General features: G+C 35.4%; 1 protein-coding gene across 2 annotated transcripts in view; it reads right to left on the bottom strand.

Moving 5' to 3' along the window:
- Positions 1-20,975, bottom strand: part of KCNH7 (potassium voltage-gated channel subfamily H member 7) — a 465,696-nt gene that overhangs the window by 158,798 nt on the left and 285,923 nt on the right. For both annotated transcript variants that reach the window (XM_030797574.1, XM_030797575.1), the window contains exon 3: positions 5,326-5,481. In XM_030797574.1, coding sequence (XP_030653434.1) covers positions 5,326-5,481 — 156 coding nt within the window. The remainder of the gene's footprint in view (positions 1-5,325; positions 5,482-20,975) is intronic.

Below are 20,975 nucleotides of genomic sequence, written 5' to 3'. Positions count from 1 at the left end.
TTGGGATCAAGACTTTGGGGTAAGAACAGTTTTTTATGGTGGCTCAATTTTTTTTTCTAAATATGTCACCTGGAAGATTGATGAATTAGTAATTCTGATAGAGTTTTCTCCAAGTGTAATATTGCTCAGGAAAAAACATTTAGAATATTAGAATCATATTACATTAATGTATTTGTGTCAATATTGCTTTAAAAGAATATTGTACTGTCATTTAGACATACCTAAGGAAAAATTGCTATTAAGAAAAATTATCAGCTGAGGTATGTTTGATTTGGTATTATACTTAGGTTTACAAAATAGGCTGTAGGGACCATGTTTTTCATTATACGCATATTTTTCTATCTGAATTTATACATAGTATAACAATTTCCTCTCTCAAATATTAAAGTTTTGTGATAAGGCTTCCAGCTTCCCATAGATAATGACAGATATCTAAATTACCAAATCCTCATGGACCCCTAAATAAACCTTGGAGATTTAATAAAGGAGGGGTCAAATAAAAGTACCCATAAACCATGCTTATGCAGTAACTACAGAAAGACAACTTACAGACTTTTATTTACATGTAGATGGGGAATTTGCTAATACAAGCATAACTGGCTCAGAAGAGCACACTGCAACAGAGAGTCAAGGTGAAATTAAATGAAGAAAAGAGGAGTACAGAAGTCTCCCTGGAGTGATGGAACACTTATTAAACAGAGTTCACCTTCAGCAGAAGAGGGCCTCTCACTGAGTATGAAATCTCAAGAGCAGGTCTGTAACATGAGCACCAGTTCCTGGAGAGACAATAGAAGGGGCTTAAAAAGTGCACAAGACCCAGATACTAGAGTCACTTACAATGGACGGTCAAGCAGGTTGACATCAGACTACTTGTCAGCAACAGTTGATGTAAGAAAAGAATGAAACAATATTGACCAGAGTCACAAAGCATAGAATATGGACCAAATACTATGTCATATCTACCTAGGCTGTCCTTCAAATGTCAAAGTGATATAAAAACATGTTAAACATGAGAGAACTCTGAAAATATTTTACCCACACACGTTTCCCAAAGGGGATATACTTCATCTAAGAAGCTGTGTTTGGGGAATCTCTGACAAAAAGACAGTCATGAATACATTTCACTAGAAATTTGAGGCCAAAAGAAAAGTAAGAAGTATATACACATTACCTACTTGACAAGCTAAAAATACCATATCCCAACAAAATGGGAGGGAGAGGAGAAGAAATTAGATAAGCTCACTGAGTGCCTTACTGGTAACAGATGAGAGTCAAGTGATGTTATTTTAAACTGACACACTGAATGGCAGGAGACTAAAGATACTCAGGGGCAAAAAGATGAGCCTTGAGAAATAGAATATTGTTGACAAAAACTGCATGGTGGGAAGCAGAAGAAAAGGATTATAAGCTATTAGGTTGGTGCAAAATAATTGAGGTTTTTGCCATAATAATTTTATTTTTGCTCAAAGTAGGGAACCAAAATACATTGACTGAGGAAAAGAGGAAAGAGTTAAGGAGAGTATATAACATTTTCTTATAAAGATAACTGTCGGAAAAAATATAAATTTTCCCAAATACCAAAAAAACCCCAAAACCAGAATAAAACAACAACAAAAACCAGTTTTTAAAAGGGGAAAGAAAAGATAACATAATGAAGTACTTCAAGAGAGTATATTTAACCTAGAATATGTTAGTACCAAGAAAACAAATACATTAATTGCGTCAATAAATGTAAATACCTATTGTAGTTATAATCAATTAAAGTAGAAGTATCGTTTTCTTATAAGCAATAAAGAAAAGCTTCACATTGCATAAAAACTGCACAATGTATAAAAAAGACACAACCAAAACAATGGCAAATAACTAAAAGATGACTTTAAAATACAGCAAGAAAATGGAAAAAAGAAAAGACTCAAGTGTCATGATTTAAGATTCAGTAGAATTTAGGTGAAAAATTAGTAAACAAAAATGAGATACTTTGTAATGCTAAATGCTAGTTTATACTAATAACAAAATATATGGCTATCTATGAAATATGAATATCTATGAAATAAACAAGAGCAGCAATATTCATAAAACAGAAATTGCAAGAGATAGAATGAGAAATACCAAGAAATATTCTAACAGTAGAAGACTTTAACACACTTTCTTAAATCCAAGACATATCTGGAGGACAGGAAACAAGTAAGGATATAGAAGACAGCATAATAATAAGGCAGAGTTTTAAAAAGTAGATATCAACTTTTGTAGCTTGATATTCTGTAATATCACTTTCTTTTCACATTCATATGACATACTCATGAAAATTGATCAAATAATAAACCATGGGCAAATTTTAGACAATTACAAAAAGAGAAATAATACAAACAGCATTTTATGACTGTAAGACAATAAAACCAGAAGTTTTTAACAAAAAATAATACTTTAAAAATACCTTTCCTACTGGAAAACTAAAAACTATATTAAACAACTCAAGTTAAAAACTAGGAAAACAAAAGTTCCATATTTTCTAGGAAAAATAATATTACATTTCTAAATTCATGGGGTATAGCTTACACAGTGCTTATATAAAAATATATAGCCTTAAAATCATATACCAAAAAACTGAAAGAATGAAAATAAATCAATGCAATGAAAAAGAGGCAACAAAGTAAGCTGATAAAAACTGAATTAAGCATATAAAAGCAAAATTTTGTGAGTCTGAAAACTAATAGAATTAATAAACCGATAAAAAGTTAGGTCTTTGGGGAAAAAGCTACTGATTAAACAACAATTTTAAATGGAGAAAGCAATAATAAAAGAAATGAGAAATTTCCAGAAAAAAACTATAGGAACTGATGATTTTTTAAAAAAAATAATAAAATACTACCTTGCATAATTCTATTAAAACAAATTTTAAATATTTACATGAAATAATTTCTAGGGAAATAACGTCTAGCAAAACTGAAACTAGTTAAGATTGATAATTTGAGTAGACCATTATTAAAGAAGAAAAATAAATTTGTCAAGGAGCTACTTCACAAACAATTACCACAAATAAGTACCTCGATGACTTTACAGGGGAATCGCACCTAACTTTTAAGGTCTAGATAATCCTCAAACTATTTAAATGCTTCAATAGCGTACAAAAAGGAGAAGAAACTCTCAATAGTTTTTTGAAGGAATTATAATATTGATACCAACACCTTAGAAAATTGCACATATGCAGGCAAAAATTATAGATCAATCTCCCTATTGGATATTGATGCAAACTGCAAAATTAATATGAGTTAAGAGAACCCAACAACATATTACAAAATGAAATATAACATGTCCAAATGTGTCTTCTTCCAGGGATGCAAGAATGGTTCATATTAGTAACTTCATTTATAAAATATACTAAAAATAAGGAAAAGAATAATACACTCATTTCCACAGAGGCTAAAAAAGGCATTTTGCAAATTTCAGCACCCATTATTAAAAAATTTAAGTCAATGGAAACTTTCTTAGAATTATGAAGCACATACAACTCAACTCACATGTCATTATTTCAATTAATGGGGAATGTTTGAATTAAAGGCACTCGCACAACAATCAGAGCCCGGGCGTAGTGTTCACTGTTGATTTCTTTTTAATGATACCTTACAGGTAATAGCCAGCACATTTTGACAAGAGAAAACTCTGAGATGTACAAGAATTGGAAAGGAAATATAAAACAATTTTTATTTTATGTGATAGAATATTTGAAAAATTCATAAAAGTCAATGTATAAGTCACTGTAAACTAAGAATTCACTAAGATAGTTGGATGTAAAATTAATATATTCAGAAAGAAAAGTTACTTTTATAGAAAATATAATGGGAAAAAAGTTCCATTTATAATAGCAGCAACAACAAAAGTTACATGCCAAGGAGCAAAGTAAACAAGTGAATAAATTTTAAGACATTCCTGAAAGACACAAAAATTAGACTTAGAAAATAAAAATACATACTATATTTTTGAATAGAATTACACCATTATAGAGACATCAATTATCTTCAAGTTAACTTATACAATTAATGTGAATCCAATAAAAATACTAAATAATTTTTTGTAGCTCTAGAAAATTTGCTTCTAAAGTTCACGTGGAAAATTAATCAAAAAATAACCTCAAACTTCTGAAAATTAATATCAAATAATAAGGGATCATGCTATATTAGTTATTTATTGTATATATAAACTGTATGATTCTGAGGGATAGCTAGATCAACAGAACAGAATAGAAAATCCAGGAATAGAGTCAAGCACATATGGAAGTTTAGTGTGTAATAAAGGTGGCATCTTAAATTACTGGCAAAAAGATAGACTTTTTAATAAATAATGTTAGAACAATGAGTGAGCCATTGAGAACAAGATAAATTAACTGTATACTCTGCACTATACACCAAAATAAGCTTACAATGCATCAGAGATCCTAAAAAACGAAATCATACAAGTTCCGGGGAAAGGAAGTGATTTATTTAGAACCTTGGAGTGGTGAAAGCTTTTCTAATTATGTCTCAAAAACTCAGATGCAACAAAGGAAAGGGTTATAAATTTAGACACATTACCAAAAAACCCTTTAAATAACAAAAATTATGAAAAAGATAAAAGATGCATTATTTTCTAGGTAAGGTATTTGCAGCTTACTTTACAAATTGACAAGATAGAGAAAAAACAACCAAAATGTATAAAAGAAATGGATAGTTGATAAAGAAATGTCCATTGTGCTTAAATATATGAACCTTACTCATAGAATAAATATAAACTAAAACTAATTGAGGTACTACTTCTCACTTATGATAATGACAATTGTCGAGAAAACGGATTCTGACTCGCTTTGTTGGCATAGTTTTGGGGAAAAGGGCTAATTCATGGCTGGTGGTAGTGTAAAATGGTTCAAAGCATGTGGAGGAGAATTTGACAGTATCTGAAAAGATTATATACGCATCACCCTTGCCCCAGGAATCCCAATTAAAGGACCCTGAAGATATATTTGTCCAATAACATACATATGAAAATACATAAGCAGAATTTATTCTGGCATTATTTGTAACAGACAAAGTTTGAAAACAACCTAAATGTCCATCAGGTGTCAGGGGACTGGTTAAATACATTAAATTATATCCAAGTTAAATGGCTTCCAGAGCAGCCAATAAATTTTGGAAGGTACCAAAAGGTAACATGAGCTAATGGCTTACTCATGTCAAATTATTTTACTTCAAATGTAAAGATATTTTGAGAACTGAATTGAAATGAAGACTGTATTAAAGTGACTACAGTAGCAGAATTATCAAGAGCATTGAGTACACATTGCCTTTTACTTACGGTTTACAGTTTTGACTGGTAATATTGGGTTTACCCTCTGTGGGGTGGCAGCATTTTCATTATCCGTCACATATTCAAAATTAATGATGAACATCATAGCCACGCCCTCTTGGTTTTTCACTGGAATTATGTGAGTGTTACAAATAAAAGTGGACCCTAAGGAGATTAAAAATGAATGTTAGTTAAAAATATGCCTTCATTCTGAACTATCAAGTAACATTAAAATGGAAATATACTCCTAAGGAAATTTGTATCTTAAATGATCACAGATATTAAAAATAATTTGATCTTTTTTACTTCATATTTTATTGCATACCATATTCATTTAAAATATATATGTTTTTCCAGAAAAACGTTACAAATAAATTCAGTTACTACATTGTGGAAAAACAGAAATATCAAATTCTATTTGCTTTCACACTCATCCCTATAATAGTTAATTTTTAAAAAGATATATTCTTTAACTTTCTAGAAATAATTCTTACCATTTTCTTATAAATTTTGATTAAATCTGAATCTCTATAAAATATAGCTGTATAAAAAATGAAGGTAACTCATGTCATCTTGATTTTAGCAATAAGCAACTTATGTGCTTTTTCTCTTTTAATTTATTGGACATAAAATAGTAAATTATTGACTCTATCTTATATATGTTACAGTAATTCTGTTCTTTTCTGTACAAAATTCACGACGTCCAAATTACAATGGTTTTGTTTGGTTTTTATTCTGTTAGAAAATAAGAACAAAGTTTTGTCTATATTATTGTGTTAGTAATCTTCTTCATGAAATGATACTCTTCAAGATGATATTCTTCTAAAAGCAAAATTACAGGGCTAGTAAGATATATTTCATTAGAGTTATCTGGAAGTGAAATAAACAAAGGTATGACTCAGTTTGCAATCAACCACCACCATCCATCTTCCAACAGAAACCCACAGGTCCAAGATTCAGAGCATACACTTGAAAAGTAGACTTCTTTAAATCAACTGACTGCTGACTGACTCCTGGCAGCTGACCTCTAGAATTCCCTCCAAGCAGTTTCCTCACACTTTTACCCTCTGAATATGCTCTTTAGTCAAGGTAATGGAAATTTCACAGGCTTGAAATTTGTTTCAGTTCCAGCTATTTAAGTTACAAATAAAGTATTTTTAAAATGCCAAAACTTCAGATAGTGTTCTTAATCATTTACGAGCTTGTCCAACCCCGTGGCCTGTGGGCTACATGTGGCCCAGGATGGCTTTGAATGTGGCCCAACACAAATTTGTAAACTTTCTTAAAACATTGAGCATATTTTATTTATTTATTATTATTTTTTAGCTCATCAGCTATCGTTAGCATTACTGTATTTTATGTGTGGCCCAAGACAATTCTACCAATGTGGGCCAGGGAAACCAAAAGATCGGAGCCCCCTGATTTAGGAAATGCGTCCATTTTGACTGCTTTTTTTTTTTCCACAACTAGCTGAGACCACCTTGAATCTTGAGGAGAATGATGATTCAATGTAGAGGCGGGGGGAGGTTGAGAGCAAGGTTAGTCTGGCATGAAACATCAGAGGGAAATGTGAGTAAGTGCCAGGACCCCTGGAGGCTGGAGACAGGGGCCAGGCAAACAGCTGAAGGATCTTTTTGGGAGCCCTAACATCTGCAAAGGCCAGTAGATGCAAGTATCCCAAATGGTGACCTATGTAAGCTCTAATAAAGTCAGCCTAAGAAAACTCTTTCCTTTCTTCTTATCCTGCATCTTGGCTCCTGCTGCTAGAGCTGAGAACAAAAGCTATTATGGAGACTGCTACAGATCGAGGACTTCATAGGGAAGGGATTTTGAGAGTAGGCCTGGAGATCTAACAATTATTTATAAAATTGTTTCTATGGGTAAATATGTTCTAATTTCCAAGGAATTGATCAACAGATATACTTTTAGAAAGACTCTTTGTAAGTTAGGAATGCCTATGTGCTCCTTATAATTCAGATGTGCTAGTTATAATACAAATGTGGACAGCTTCCCAAATTTGAAATGTGGATAACTTTATTTATAACTAATTTCATATTTTCTATAAATGTGGCAATAGTTTTACAGATGTTGGAAAATATGCCTTAGGAACGGCAAGCTGCACCTTCAGTCTTCAGCTTCTTCAGCTATGTCTCCAATTCATTTAATAAAATAGTTAGCTAGAGCACTTGTCAAAGTTTCCATGGTAACAAACGGGATGACTTTAGTAAACAGAAAATAAGCAATTTAAGACTGTTCTATTAGAACTAAAAATAGAAGTGCTTCAGGCCAGGCATCACAGTACACACTGGTTAAACAGAGTCTGAGGAGATGCTAGAAATAGTCATTATGTACTTTCCTAATGAACCAAAATACATATTGATTTTACCATTTAAAAAGACATTTCCTGGATCATTTAGAATATCACTGTGAATTCGCACATTTGTTATTTAAGCAGTTTCAAATTTTCCAACACTTGGAGTGTACTGTTGACTATAAAAAACATAAAAAATGTTTGAGAAATCAAGAAATAAAATATGTGGGGATAGAGATCTAATAGGCTTGTAATAGAGCAATTTTGCTTTTGGTAATAAGCAGCAAAATCATGTTTTTCAATACAAGTGTTTGAAAATTTACGTCTAGTACTAAAAATCATAAAATTATAGTGCTTTATATAAAAGTTCAACTATCTGCATTGGCTCTAAAGCATATTAAATAAATGTAATTAATCTGGGATTTACTGCCCACTATCATTGTTTCCTGTACATTTCTATTAAGCAATATGTTTCCACTAAAGTGAACTGAAAACTCACATTCACATGCTTTTCTCTTTAAGTTTGGGGATTTAATATCTCCATCAATCTTGCATAGCCTCCTGGAAGGCAGACAATGAAAGGAGATACATGGAATTTAGAGGAAGAGAAGAATAGAATATATTTTATAGAACAAAAATATTTTAGCTTGGATAATTCTACAAACTCCAACTAAGTTCTGTCAAGATACTACTTTGGTGAAGTGACATTGCCCTAAGAAGTCATCACTCTGTGCTCCTAGGTATTTCTCTTGAATGCAACATTGGGAGCAAGAACAATGGAAACCTAACCCAGCAAACACTAACCAAGCAATGAAGAAAAAAAAATAGACATCTAATAATGTGGAAATAAGACTTATAAACAAATCTAGAAAAATTTCAGACCTTGTTAAATGAATATTATATTCAAATGAAATTAATAGTGTTTGTTAAGAAGCAGATTATTTACAATAATATTAGCTATTATTTATAAAATTATACATGCAAATATACTAATATTGCTAGACTATGGTTCATATCCACATTTTCTCTCCTGAGTGAAAACATTTCCAAAGTGGAAAAGACTGTTTAGGAGGAACAGTGCTAATTTTAATAAAATTTTTAGAGTGTGTGATTTTTGACTACAGCCATAGAGCAAGCAAACTCAAGGTAATCTGAATAATTATGAAAAGTATACTTTATTTTATAAGTTGGTGGCATACACCTAGTTGCATTTTACAATAAGATGATGGGACTCCTCCTTTTGAACTGCTTTAAAGGTGTTTTATTGTACTGTGTGTGGTTTGTGTTCACAGGGCATCTTATGCCTTTGAGGAACAGCATAGAAGCCAATGTAACTCGGGCTGTATGTGGTGGTTGTGGGACAGGGCAAGGCGGGGAGTGTAGGCAAGGTCAAGGGAGAAGCCAGAAGCCATTGGGGAGAAGGCCAAAGAATGAATCTGAAGCTTTTCACTATGTTAGACAGGAAGGCACTGGAGAGTTTTATCCAGGGGTTAGCATGATTTGACTTAAAACTTTCCTTCACATGTGTTTGTGATGAACAGCTTATAGAGGAGGTCAGGATGGAAGCAGGGAGGCCAGTTGGGAAAATACTGCAATAGCCTTGGTAAGCCAAGATGGTGGTTTGGCCCAGGGTGTTGTTGCAGCTGGTAATGAGGGGTCTGTTTGAGATGTTTTGAGGTAGAGCTTATAGGATTTGCTGATATATTGGATGGGACATAAGATAGTGAGAGGGGTCCAAGTTGACAACAAATTTGGTAGCAGAACCATTTATTAAAATGGGGAAGACTGTGGAAAAAGGTGGCTTTTGGGATTGTGTAAATCCATATGTTTTCAGCATGTTGACTTTGCAATTGTTTATTAGATATCTAAGTGGAGATGTTGAGAAGGTAGTTGGATCCAGGAGACTGAAGTTAAGTTCAGGGATTGGCCCAAGCTAGGAATACAAATTTGGGAAAATTAGAGAATGGATTACACATAAGGACTGGATGAGGTCACACAGGGAATCAATATAGTTGGAAAACTATGTGACCTGAGTCTGGAGGCACCGAAGAATCGAAGAAGGGAAGATAAAGAACTAGCAGAGATTGGGTAGGAGCAGATAGTGAGGTGGAAAGATAATCAAGATTGTGGTGCGTTCAATAGCAAAGATGTGGAATCAGCCTAAATGCCCATCAGTGATAGACTGGATCAAGAAAATGTGGTACAGACACACCATGGAATATTATGCAGCCAAAAAGGAATGAGATCAGGTCTTTTTCAGGGACATGAATAGAGTTGGAAGCCAATATCCTCAGCAAAGTAATGCAGGAACAGAAAACCAAACACTGCGTGTTCTCGTTTATAAATGGGAGCAGAATGATGAGAACACATAGATACATGTGGGGGAACAACACATACTGAGGCCTGTAAGAGGCGGGGGATTGGGGAGAGGGAATATCAGGCAGAATAGCTAATGAATGCTGGGCTTAATACCTAGGTGATACAATGATCTGTGCAGCAAACCACCATGGCACACATTTACCTATGTAAAAAACCTGCACATTCTGCACATGTACCCCTGAACTTAAAATAAAAATTGAAGAAAAAAAAGGCTGTGGTGTGTTGCAGGCTAAGAGAAGAGGTATTTCAAAAGGAGGGCTGGAGTGATAGGAGGTCATATCTTGATGGTCTTCTATGTTCTTGAAATTCAGTCTTTTGGCATTGGGGATATAGCAAATTGTTTTAAGCATGAAATTGTATTTTGGTGTCCAGAGCACATGGACATGGACTGTGGTAGTATTAGTGATGTCTTAAAGAAGAGAAATAAGTTTAAAAGATATAGGGTCTATTTATTTGACTGAAGAGACAAAAGCACATTTAGAAAGACTATTCTATAACTCTTACGCAAAATCATACCAACAAAAATAAATGGGATAGACAGTCTGAATGGCCATGTATAGTCTGTTTAGCCTGATGGATTGGGTCCCACTTGCATGTGGGAGGCCTGTGGCCTTCAGTAGAATGCTTGCCCATTTCTCTTATTTTACCAGTCACCTGGTTAAGACTAAAGGAGCCTACTGAAAACAAAAAGGAGGAAGTTATGTGAACAAATAAAATAATGTATATAGAAGAATTATAAACAAAAAACTAAGCTGGCTAAAAGTTGGCAGTGTATCTGATAATACATTAGGTCTAAAGAAACATCCTTAACATAATCTCTCTCACACACATATGCACACACACACACACACACAAATACAATCACCAACATGATTAAATTACAACAATAGTGAATGTACTTAGATTGTTAGATTGTTGATGTAGTTGATGGAGTAATATGGGACTAGGATGATCCTTTCAGAATTTCCAGGAGAGATTATATATATTTACCTGTCATTTAAAAATGAAGAACTAATCTAATTAACACAAACCTGGTTGTCATATTCATGTTCTGCTGTGTGGCAGTATTGACAATGACTGAGATGCCAACAGTGTGAATAATTTATTTTCAATTACTTCTTATTTAAAACAATTTTAAACACTCAGATAAGGGGAAGGCAGTGATATTGAGTAGTAAATTTCTTGGATGTGCAGCTCTGTGTAGCCCCTAGAATTGGACAGACTTGGCTCTACTATTATTTAGTGAATGAATGTCTTTGGACAAATTACTTAGTCTTTCCAAGGCTCAGATTCCTCATCTATAAAGTAAGGAAAGGAGGAGAGAGATATCCTATTTAATACTGTGGGGAAGGTGAAATCAGATAATACATGTAAAGTAGTTAGCAAGGAGCCTGGCATATAAGATGTTAGCAATAAGTGAGTGTTAGTATTATCAACTTGAATGAGAAAAATCAATTTCTCAATTTTAAAAAGTGAGTAAACTTCCTCCAGATATTCAATGATGCAGTTGAATCACTCAGCCCTTAAGGAGCTTGAGATGAACTCATCAGATTAATTCTCTTGTCCAGATGAGAAGGTACATCAAGTAGATTTTTTAATGCAAGTGAGGACATAGTAGGAGGAAGGCCCTTTTATCATGTAATAGCTAAAATATGCCTGCTTTTCACCTTTGCAGTGATGAGGCCCTTGGTCTATTTCTTGTATTTATTTTATCCCTGTGGATTGTCCCACTGACTTTAAAAAGCACACTGTACTCCAAGTAACGTTTATGACAGAACTGAGCTTCTTTCAGCAAGCTCCTTAGTCCATGGAATTTGGTATGCAGTAGAAATGTGTGAAACAATCTTTATTTCTGGACTGGCCTAGGTACCAGGATTAGCATTTGAAAGTACATTTTAGAAAAAAAGGTAATGCCAACAGCTAACATTTATTGTGTGCCAGCCACTGTTATGAGGGCTATACATGCTTTAATATGATTAAGATCCTCACAAAAATGGCAATAGTACCATTATCATCCCCATTATGCAGTGGCAAAGTGAGCCATGCATGTTGTCCCTCCTGTCCCTTGGTCTTGGAACACTTTGTGCCCTTTCTGTTTTGGGACAGAATGCTTGGGTTCCAATTCCTTCATTAAGCCAAGAGTCTGAATTCCACGATTTTTAAATCAGGTGTATTCTAAGATATTTTTTATGTTTTATAAGCAATGGCTTGATAATTAGAATTCTTCCCACTTCTTTCTCGCAGCCTTGTGCATTTCCACCCCACTGCACTCCTAACTTAGGCATAATTCCCTTCTCCTGCCAACTGGGAGGCAGCAAGACACCATCTATTTGCCCAGCCTGTCTCCAGCCCCACATTTCATTTTAATCTATTCAGTCCTACATTGGCTCATGATCGTTTTCCTTCTACCCTCCCTTTCATCGGCTTAGGGCTTTTTAAAAATAAGGGAATTAAAGTATTTAAGAATACTTTGCTCCCTGGATCTCTACATATTATTATTACTACAATTATTAACAACCACATAATTAAATCATGACTACTGTTTTCTGAATGTCTTCTATGTGCCACATGTTTCTCAGGAGAAAACCTTATCTCAGAGATTTTTCTCAACTAAGTAGCAGAAGCAAGGTTTGAACTGAGACCTCTCCTGCGTTCACTCTTTCCCTTGCATCAGTGTTATCCAAAGAGTGAGATGTTAACAGATGTTACTGGAAAGGGCTTGCTGTAATTAACCCAATTTAGGAAATATCCTTCTCTAGGAGACGCTCAGCTCACATTAGTGTTATAGAGGTTTTGAGAAATTTTGCAAAAACAAGTAAATATACTTTATCCAATGCAGCATTTTCCAAGTTTATTTGACTCTGAAGTCCTATTTTAGAGAAGTCTGCGATAACATCTAGCTCCTTGGAATGTCACTGGGAAACACTGAGTTGTGTCCTGCTCCCTCACTATTTCAAAGACACCCTTCTGAGAGGGAGGAAAGTAAATATCACAGGTCACCCAGGTCACCCAAGGAGAGGGAGTAACTGCAGGGAACAAAGTGCTGGGCCACGAGAGGAAAGGGAATGCCAAAGGCCACTGTCACCTATTTGATATATTTGCTTGATACTGGCTCTGGTCTGAGATCTCAGGAATCTAGTTAAACTAGTATTGTCATATTTGATTACATATCTTGAAGCAATGATTTCCTCATAAGCTTGTTCTAAGTTAAAAGATTATTGCTAAATAAAATATGATAGAGTTTTTCACATCCCAGGACCAATTCATACTGCCTGACAGAGATCAGGTTTTATAACATAAAAGACCTAATTCCATACTCTATTAATATTCTGCACAAGAAATTTTATGAGATAACTCTGACATATCCAAGGAAATATTTTTGACTGTGTTTCCTCAGGAGTTGTTTCCCTTCCTTTTCAAAATATGGATATATGTGAATTTCTAATTAATTGTTGACTATCACCCATTTTCATTGACACATTCTCTCTTGACATTTATCCTCAGGTGTTAGGGTCTTTTCATACTTATAAATTTGATTGTTGAGAAAAGAAAGTTCAGCTCTGTTTTATATTTGATAAACAGTGGATAAATTATTTGGTGATTTAAATCAGGAAGAACTCTCACACATTTTCTGACGCATAAATCAGAGGCAGTCTCTTAAGATGCCCTATGGTGCTTAGCCACTTCTCAGCTCTGGTTCCTATTTAATTTTGGAGCTTTGTGGATTGAATTAGTGTATTGGGAAATATGAGTGTTAAAATAAGCTGAGGCTGATTTGCAGTGCTGCACTCAATCTCCAGGCAAACCAAGTCTACATTTATGATCAGGAAGTTTGAACAAGTTTGTGACAATTTTTAATTCTTTTTGTTTTTTTTATGCCCAAGCAAATACTTAGTCATTTGGTCCAATTTTATTTTTCACCAGACATATTTATGTTATCAAACCTCAAATGTATTTACAGCAGGCCCACCCACTAAACTGCCATTTGTTCGGTCAAATTGCTTTAACACAACACTGAACTGACTGAGCTTACTCAGAATATGAGCAAATCTGCATATTGCCATAGTAAGTGCACACGATTGTGAAGGTCAAGCCACAGTGAGAATCCTGGGGACAGCCACCCCCTGTGTGGATGTCATTTCTAACTGAGGCTGTGAATGGCGATATGCCTGGTGTGCCCATGATGTCCGTATGACTGTCGAAAGGAACCATGCATTGTGCTCTATGTTTATAGCTTTGGAGCAGGGAGTTACAAATAATGTGAGCCTATTTCATAGCTTAGAATGAATAAAATATATTGTAGATTAATAAAATTTAACAAGAATGGGTTAGGTACTACTGTGTACAAGGTACTGTACCAGAAATTGTAGGAGTTACAAACATGACTAAAAACAGGGATCTTTTATTTAAAAAAAAAAAAAAGAGTCCACTCATGGGGGTGTGATGGAATGTCTGAAGAGAGGACAAGTAATGCCTCTCAGGCATATAAAAGGTTTTGTGAGGGAAGCTGTGTTAGTCCATTCTCACCCTGCTATAAAGATACTATCTGAGACTGGGTAATTTATAAACAAAGGAGGTTTCATTGACTCACAGTTCTGCATGGCTGGGGAGGCCTCAGGAAACTTACAATCTTGGTGGAAGGGGAAGCAGGTGAGAGAGCACGTGTGTCAGCGGAGGAAAACTGCCATTTATAAAACCATCAGATCTTGTGAGAATTCACTTATTCTCATGAGACTAGAATGGGGAGCATGGGGCAAAGCACCCACATAATCCAATCTCTTCCCACCAGGTCTCTCTCCGGGGATTACAATTCAAAGCCTAGCCATATCAGAATCATAGTTTAAAGCTGGGTCTGACATGATTGTGATAGTAGAAATTAGGAGGAGAGGCATCTCAGGCTGAAGGAGAGCATGAGCAATGTGGACACACAGTGACTCCAGGGCAACGTGAGTGGTGTGTGGCCCTTTTTCAAGACAACTAATTTTATTGCTCCCATACCCAGTACATCTGATTTTGATAATAGCTAACTTTTATTAAACAATTGCCCTATGCCAGTTATTATGCTGTGTTCTTTACATTCTTTGTCTTATGTAATCCTCAAAAGAACCCTAAGGAAGTACATCCACTGAATATCCCCATTTTATAGAAGTGGAACTTAAGACATGAAAAGAATAAGTAACTTCCCCCAAGTCACTTGGCTAGTCTGTAGGAGAGTCAGGATTCTGACCTAGATGGTCTTTGTATAACAGAGGGAGGCCTTCATTTATACCTATTAATAGGTGATGTGAGTGACCTAAGTCACACAAAGGTCTATATTGTCCCAGGGTTCAACTTCTTCACATATCTTCAGGATTCTCTACTGCAGCCAACACAGGAAAAGGCGTGTTTTAAAACAACAAACAAATTATTGAAGGTGGCTCAGACCTCTTGTAAGAGTCCCCTGCAATAGATACAGAGAACTTAGTGGGATAAAGATTAGGCTCTTTAGGAATTCAGGCACAAGAGCAATGATATAGAAGCAGAAAAAGGTGAAAGTAAAGGTATTTTTTTCCCTAGGTATTTTAGCCCTCTCCTCTTCTCACAGAAGTTCATATTCTGTTGGACTATTTTAACTTGGGATTTTTATTTTTACTTTTTTATGCCTATACTATTTTTACAGAAGAATAAATGGGTAGAAACGATACCCTGGAAAATTAGTGAGAATAGGGCTTTTTCTTCCAGTTGGCAGTGTAATGTTTAGCATTGTCCAGCTTTAGTGGGGAACACCCTTCTCCCAGGCTTGGACACAAGGCCTTGCAGCATGTAGCTGCTACAGATGTTCCCTGCTCCCTAGGGCTGCCAGAGGCAGGAACCTGCAGCAGATACCTGATGGCAGGGATTGCTTTGCAGTGGCTCCTCTTGCCCCAGATGTGTTCTTCCAAAGGTGGTTGCAGGAGGGAGAGATGTTTCATTTCAAATTTCCCTAGGCTACATTTACTGTTGCTTTCTTGTCTTACTCATATTAGGCTTCAGGACCTTGCTTAGTACCTTTTCAAAGTAACAGGGTATTGACTGCTATTGTCCATTTCTACACTGAGACCACAGAGAAGGATGAAGGATTAGGATGATGTGATTTTGTTCACCCAGCAGCACACATTTATCTGAGTGATAGGTTGTTTGTTCCCTGTGTCCATGAGAGGCTGTGTAATGTAGAGGTTAAGCTTAAAGCCTGCTTTAATTGCCAGGAGTTAATTCCTGGGTCTGCTACTTCCTATTGTTTCATTTTGGAATAAGTTACTTAACTGCTCTGACACCTTAATTTTCCTATGTGTAAAATGGATATGATAGTGTTTCCCACTTTAAGGAGTTACTGTGATGATTAAATAAGCAGTATCCATAAAAAGCTTAAAACATTGCCTTGTATATTGAAAAATTATGAGTTATCATTATCATAAAGAAAATATCAAAGAATAAGTTTGAGTTCTGTAGCCAATAAATTATGTACTGAAAGATAGGGCCCAATATTGATTAACTGGGGAGTGGGGAAAATGTGCCTGTGGTATAACCATTTCCCTTATGAACATCTGACTGCCTACCCTATTCTCCTTATTTCTGGTCCTATTATCCTGTAGCTACAGTTACCTCCCTAGACGTTGCCTCTAGTTCTGAACTTTTACTGAGTCTTATCCCTTATGAAAATTTACCAATCCATACATTTATCCAAGGGTCTTTCTTAAGCACTTCCTGACTTCAGAGATGCATGAGGCTTAATTTTCAGATAACAGACCAAATCTCAGCTCCAGCTTTAGAATTTTTTACAGGCAATCTCTATGCTCTTCTGGCTTTACCCATAACTAGAAATATGCTGGATATAAAAGCTGGGGTTAATTCCATCAGCTGAAGGTTAAGCCGTTAGCTTCTCTAAACAGGAACTTTCATCAAAACACCAATGGTTCCTTCTTTCTGCCTGATGACTTTGAAGCTGATCATTGAATGTGTCAACACGTTACCTCTCTCAGGTAAGCTAAGTCCACTTAATAAACACTTTCTGAGATAAAGTCCTATATCAGAAAAGTTTCTCTGAAGATGGAAATTTCAGGCACTATGGTAAGCCACTGGGAGAGACTTTTTGATGTCAGTGGAGACTTTTTATAATCCCTCAAATAGTATAGAAGAACTGAAAAAAATAGAATGAACACACTGGTAAGATTATAACAGACAATATAAAATCATTAGCAAAGCTGACCTATCGTGTTATATTTGAAAAGAAAGAGATTAAAACGTAATAAGAATTAATTTCCTAGATTCATTTTCTTTACTGTTGTTGTAAATTGCTAGAGATTAATAAAACAGATAATATTATAGCATCAATGCTTATAAGAATAAGGCCTGATCTAATATTTTGTCATCTTGTAACATCGCTAGGAAAACATAGTAAGAAGGCTATGTACCCAAATTTCAGCTGACAGGAAGAGACTGAATTTGTTTCATTGATAATATTTTAGATGCTGCTGCTTCTCAGAACTGCACCTAAGAAACAACAAATATTCAGAGTCTCTGCATGGAGTACATGGAAGGCTTCCCAGAGAGGTGAAATCAAGTTGCATCTTCATGGAGAATGCATAGATATTTTCAAACTAATTTCAGAGGCCATAGTGGCGTGGAATGGTTGGCAAAATACAGAGACATTGAATGGTATCTATTTTGGAGTCTAACTTAAGGGAAAATAATTGAACAAGCACAAATATTTGGGATATGCGACTCCTAAGCCACAACTTCTCTAGGAAAGAATTGAGATGGTGGTATAAATGGTAACATATTTCTGTTGCATTTCCTCAGCTTGTCCTTCTATGTTCACTGTCTATCCTCTTCCTGCTCAGAATAGAGAGAAGGTGCTGCACGGATTTCCTTATTTTCCTAGCTTCTTGTTGGGTTTCAAGCAGTGGGGATTTCCACCAAAAAACTGGAGAGGAAGGAGAGCCATGCTGGAGTATTTATTCCCCAGATACAAATCTTATGGGGTTGCTGTGGTTGGTTTCATCTTTCACTGAAGTTTGTAGATACTGTCAACCCTCAGCATATAGCTGTCTCAAGGTTCCAGCATAGTCATTCATTTCTGCTGCTTGCCCCTGGTGGCTCTATACTGTTAGTAGCCCTGGGCTACTGCACCATGCATTTAAGTGTTTCTCTGAAACACTATCTGAGTTCTTGTGAATAGTTCTGTCATTACCTCTCCTCAAATTACCAAATTTGAGTGTTTCAAAATGTTTGAATCCTGAGTCATACAGGATAAAATTATTTGCCAGACAAAGAAAGTAAATGGAATTTTGGTAAGCAGGCATTCCGTATTTAAATAATAAAAATGTGGCAAGATACTATGATAATGAGAATTAGCTGAATATGGTAGAAAAAGCACAAATAACAAAACTAGGCTAGATGATGATGATGATAATAATAATAATAAGGCACTACATTTGTCTCTATATAGATTGGCAGAAATTTTAATCAGGACAAAAATGTTGATGTCAGATATTTGGAGAAGATAAATGACTTTCCAAGATTAAATTCCCTTAGAACTTCAAGGAGGATAAAATATAATAGATTTAGTTCTGTGTGGTGGTCAAAAGAATGACAAATTAAGGGTAATTTGCCAAGATCAAATTCAACATTTTAGTGAAAGTGAGGGGAACTAAAAGGTATTCATCAGAAGGCGAGTTCTTAATGACAGAAAGTAAAACAAAGAAACAGCAAAAACTGACAGAATGGGCTTAAAACCTTTTTAAAAACATTACTCAGCATTCCAGGGGAACCCTCAAAGTCATTTAAAAGCACCACAATGTGTTTACAAGAAAATACCTTGCCCACAAATCTTGCACAAGTAAGTGACAAAACTATATTCATGAATGAAAAAAACAAGCAGTAATTTAGGGCTTTTTCTTTTTTTCAAAATGAAGAAATTGTGAAAGAGAATTGGAAAACCTAGCAAGAGTTGAAGTTCAGTTGTAAAGTAAAAACAAAGCCAAGAATAATTTGAGGGGCACTTGAATTTCTAAGTCATTCATTAAAATTAGAAATTACTCGAAGATTAAAAGAAAACAGAGAAGGTGAACTAGGGAACAAATATGATCACATCACTGAGAATATACTAAGGGAAAAAGAGGAAATTCTGCTAAAAATTATTCTACTAGATATGGGAGAGTTTTAGAACCAAGCTATATAAGCAGAATGTATTGCATGTATTGGACAAAAACATTACAAATAAATCACCTCCCATAATCAATACTTAAAGTACTCAAGGTATAGTGTGGGTGCCCCAAGTATGTAACTTATTATTTTAATCATCCCTATGTGGGTCCATGTGATTCCCATAATAAGCATTTAAGAGAGAAAAGATTATAATAGCACTTCAATTCCAGGCAAGCTCCTGGTATTGGTGACAAATTGTGAGGATTCTAAAGCCCATTGAGAATAATGTATTGGTGGAAAGGTAACATTTTTCTGTAAGGCAAAATCTGTTCTGACTCCTCTATTGGAGATTTTTTGCATTTAAATACAAACCAAGCAGAACCAAAATGGAAAGACAACAGAAATAATACAAAGGACAGAAATTGTTAGTTGACCACTCTGGCCCTACCATTGTGGTAAGAATGTTAATACACTCATTAAACAATGACGACGTTCTAGAGGGGAGCAATCACTGTCCCAATTTTACAGTGGAAACGGACTAAGAAGTCTCCATAACTACCTTGCTTACTGGCTCTGCTCTAATAGCTAGTAAGTGAAATTCTGACACTTGCCCAAATATATCTGGTTCTCAGTACTCTGTTTATTTTACCAGTTTTTTAGACTTTTTGAAAAATTTTAACAGATATTTATCAGAGTTTTTAGAAGGCTTTAAACATTGAATGACAGTTCAATTGGATAGAGTTTTACAAAGATAAGGAGCCAAATGAAAAATAAGAGCAAAAAAAAGACAGGAAAATCGGGCATTTCTCTGGCTAGCAATCACTAACAGTATTTGTCAGGCAAAATTCTAAGGTGGTCCCCAGATTTCATTCCTCTGTCATACAGATTCTGAATAATTCCAGTGGCTGTGGAAATGAAAGACTTAGACTCCCACAATTAGTTTATGTTATATGGCACAGTTTACTTTAAGAAAGGGAGATTATCCAGGTGTGCTTACTAGAATCACAGGAGACTTTTAAAAGCAGAGATTTTTCTCTTGCTGGTCACAGAAGAGGAAATCAAAGGTGTTCCTGCTGGCCTGGAAGAAAGCAAATACCCACTTTGAACAGCTGATGAGAAGGGAAGCCCCTGGGAGCTGAAAGCAGTGATGGATAAACAGCCAGGAGGAAAGTGGGGACACAGTCTTATGACCATGGAAAATGGATTCTGCCATTAACCAGTGTGTTTGGAAGAGGACCCGAGTCCAGATGAGAACCGCTGCTACAGTCACAACTTGATTTCAGCCTTGTAACACCCTGGGAGGAAAACCCAGTCACACCCAGCCCGACTTCTGACCTACAGAACTATGGACTGATAAACAGCGTTGTTTAAAGCTGCTAATTTGTGGTATTTTATCATTCAGCAATAGGAGAGTAACACACAGCAAAAGCGACTTCTGGAATTTTTATCTGACATTTTACAAAAGTCCAGGCAATTGAATGGTAAAATGATAGGAAGTTTGTGCACATAGTGAAAGTTTGATCTGTGGGAAGTACAGTGTGTGGAAATTGAGTTATGTTGACTGTATGAACTGGTAGATGTTTCAGTGGGGGCACTAAGCAAGACATTTAAGGAAGTAATACAGCTGATATTTGTGAGATGATGCACAGGTCTTAACCAGCAGTTATGATTCACTAAAGAGCCACAGGGGGCACTTTCATCATTCCTTGTAGACATTAGCATAACATGCTACTGTTCAGAAGACAAAAAATAAATGTCATCCCAGCACTTTGGAAGGCTGAGGCGGGCGGATCACAAGGTCGGG

This window comes from Nomascus leucogenys, chromosome 17 (genome assembly GCF_006542625.1).
Source record: "Nomascus leucogenys isolate Asia chromosome 17, Asia_NLE_v1, whole genome shotgun sequence".
Taxonomy (NCBI): domain Eukaryota; kingdom Metazoa; phylum Chordata; class Mammalia; order Primates; family Hylobatidae; genus Nomascus; species Nomascus leucogenys.
This window is presented reverse-complemented; position numbering and strand designations above follow the sequence as displayed.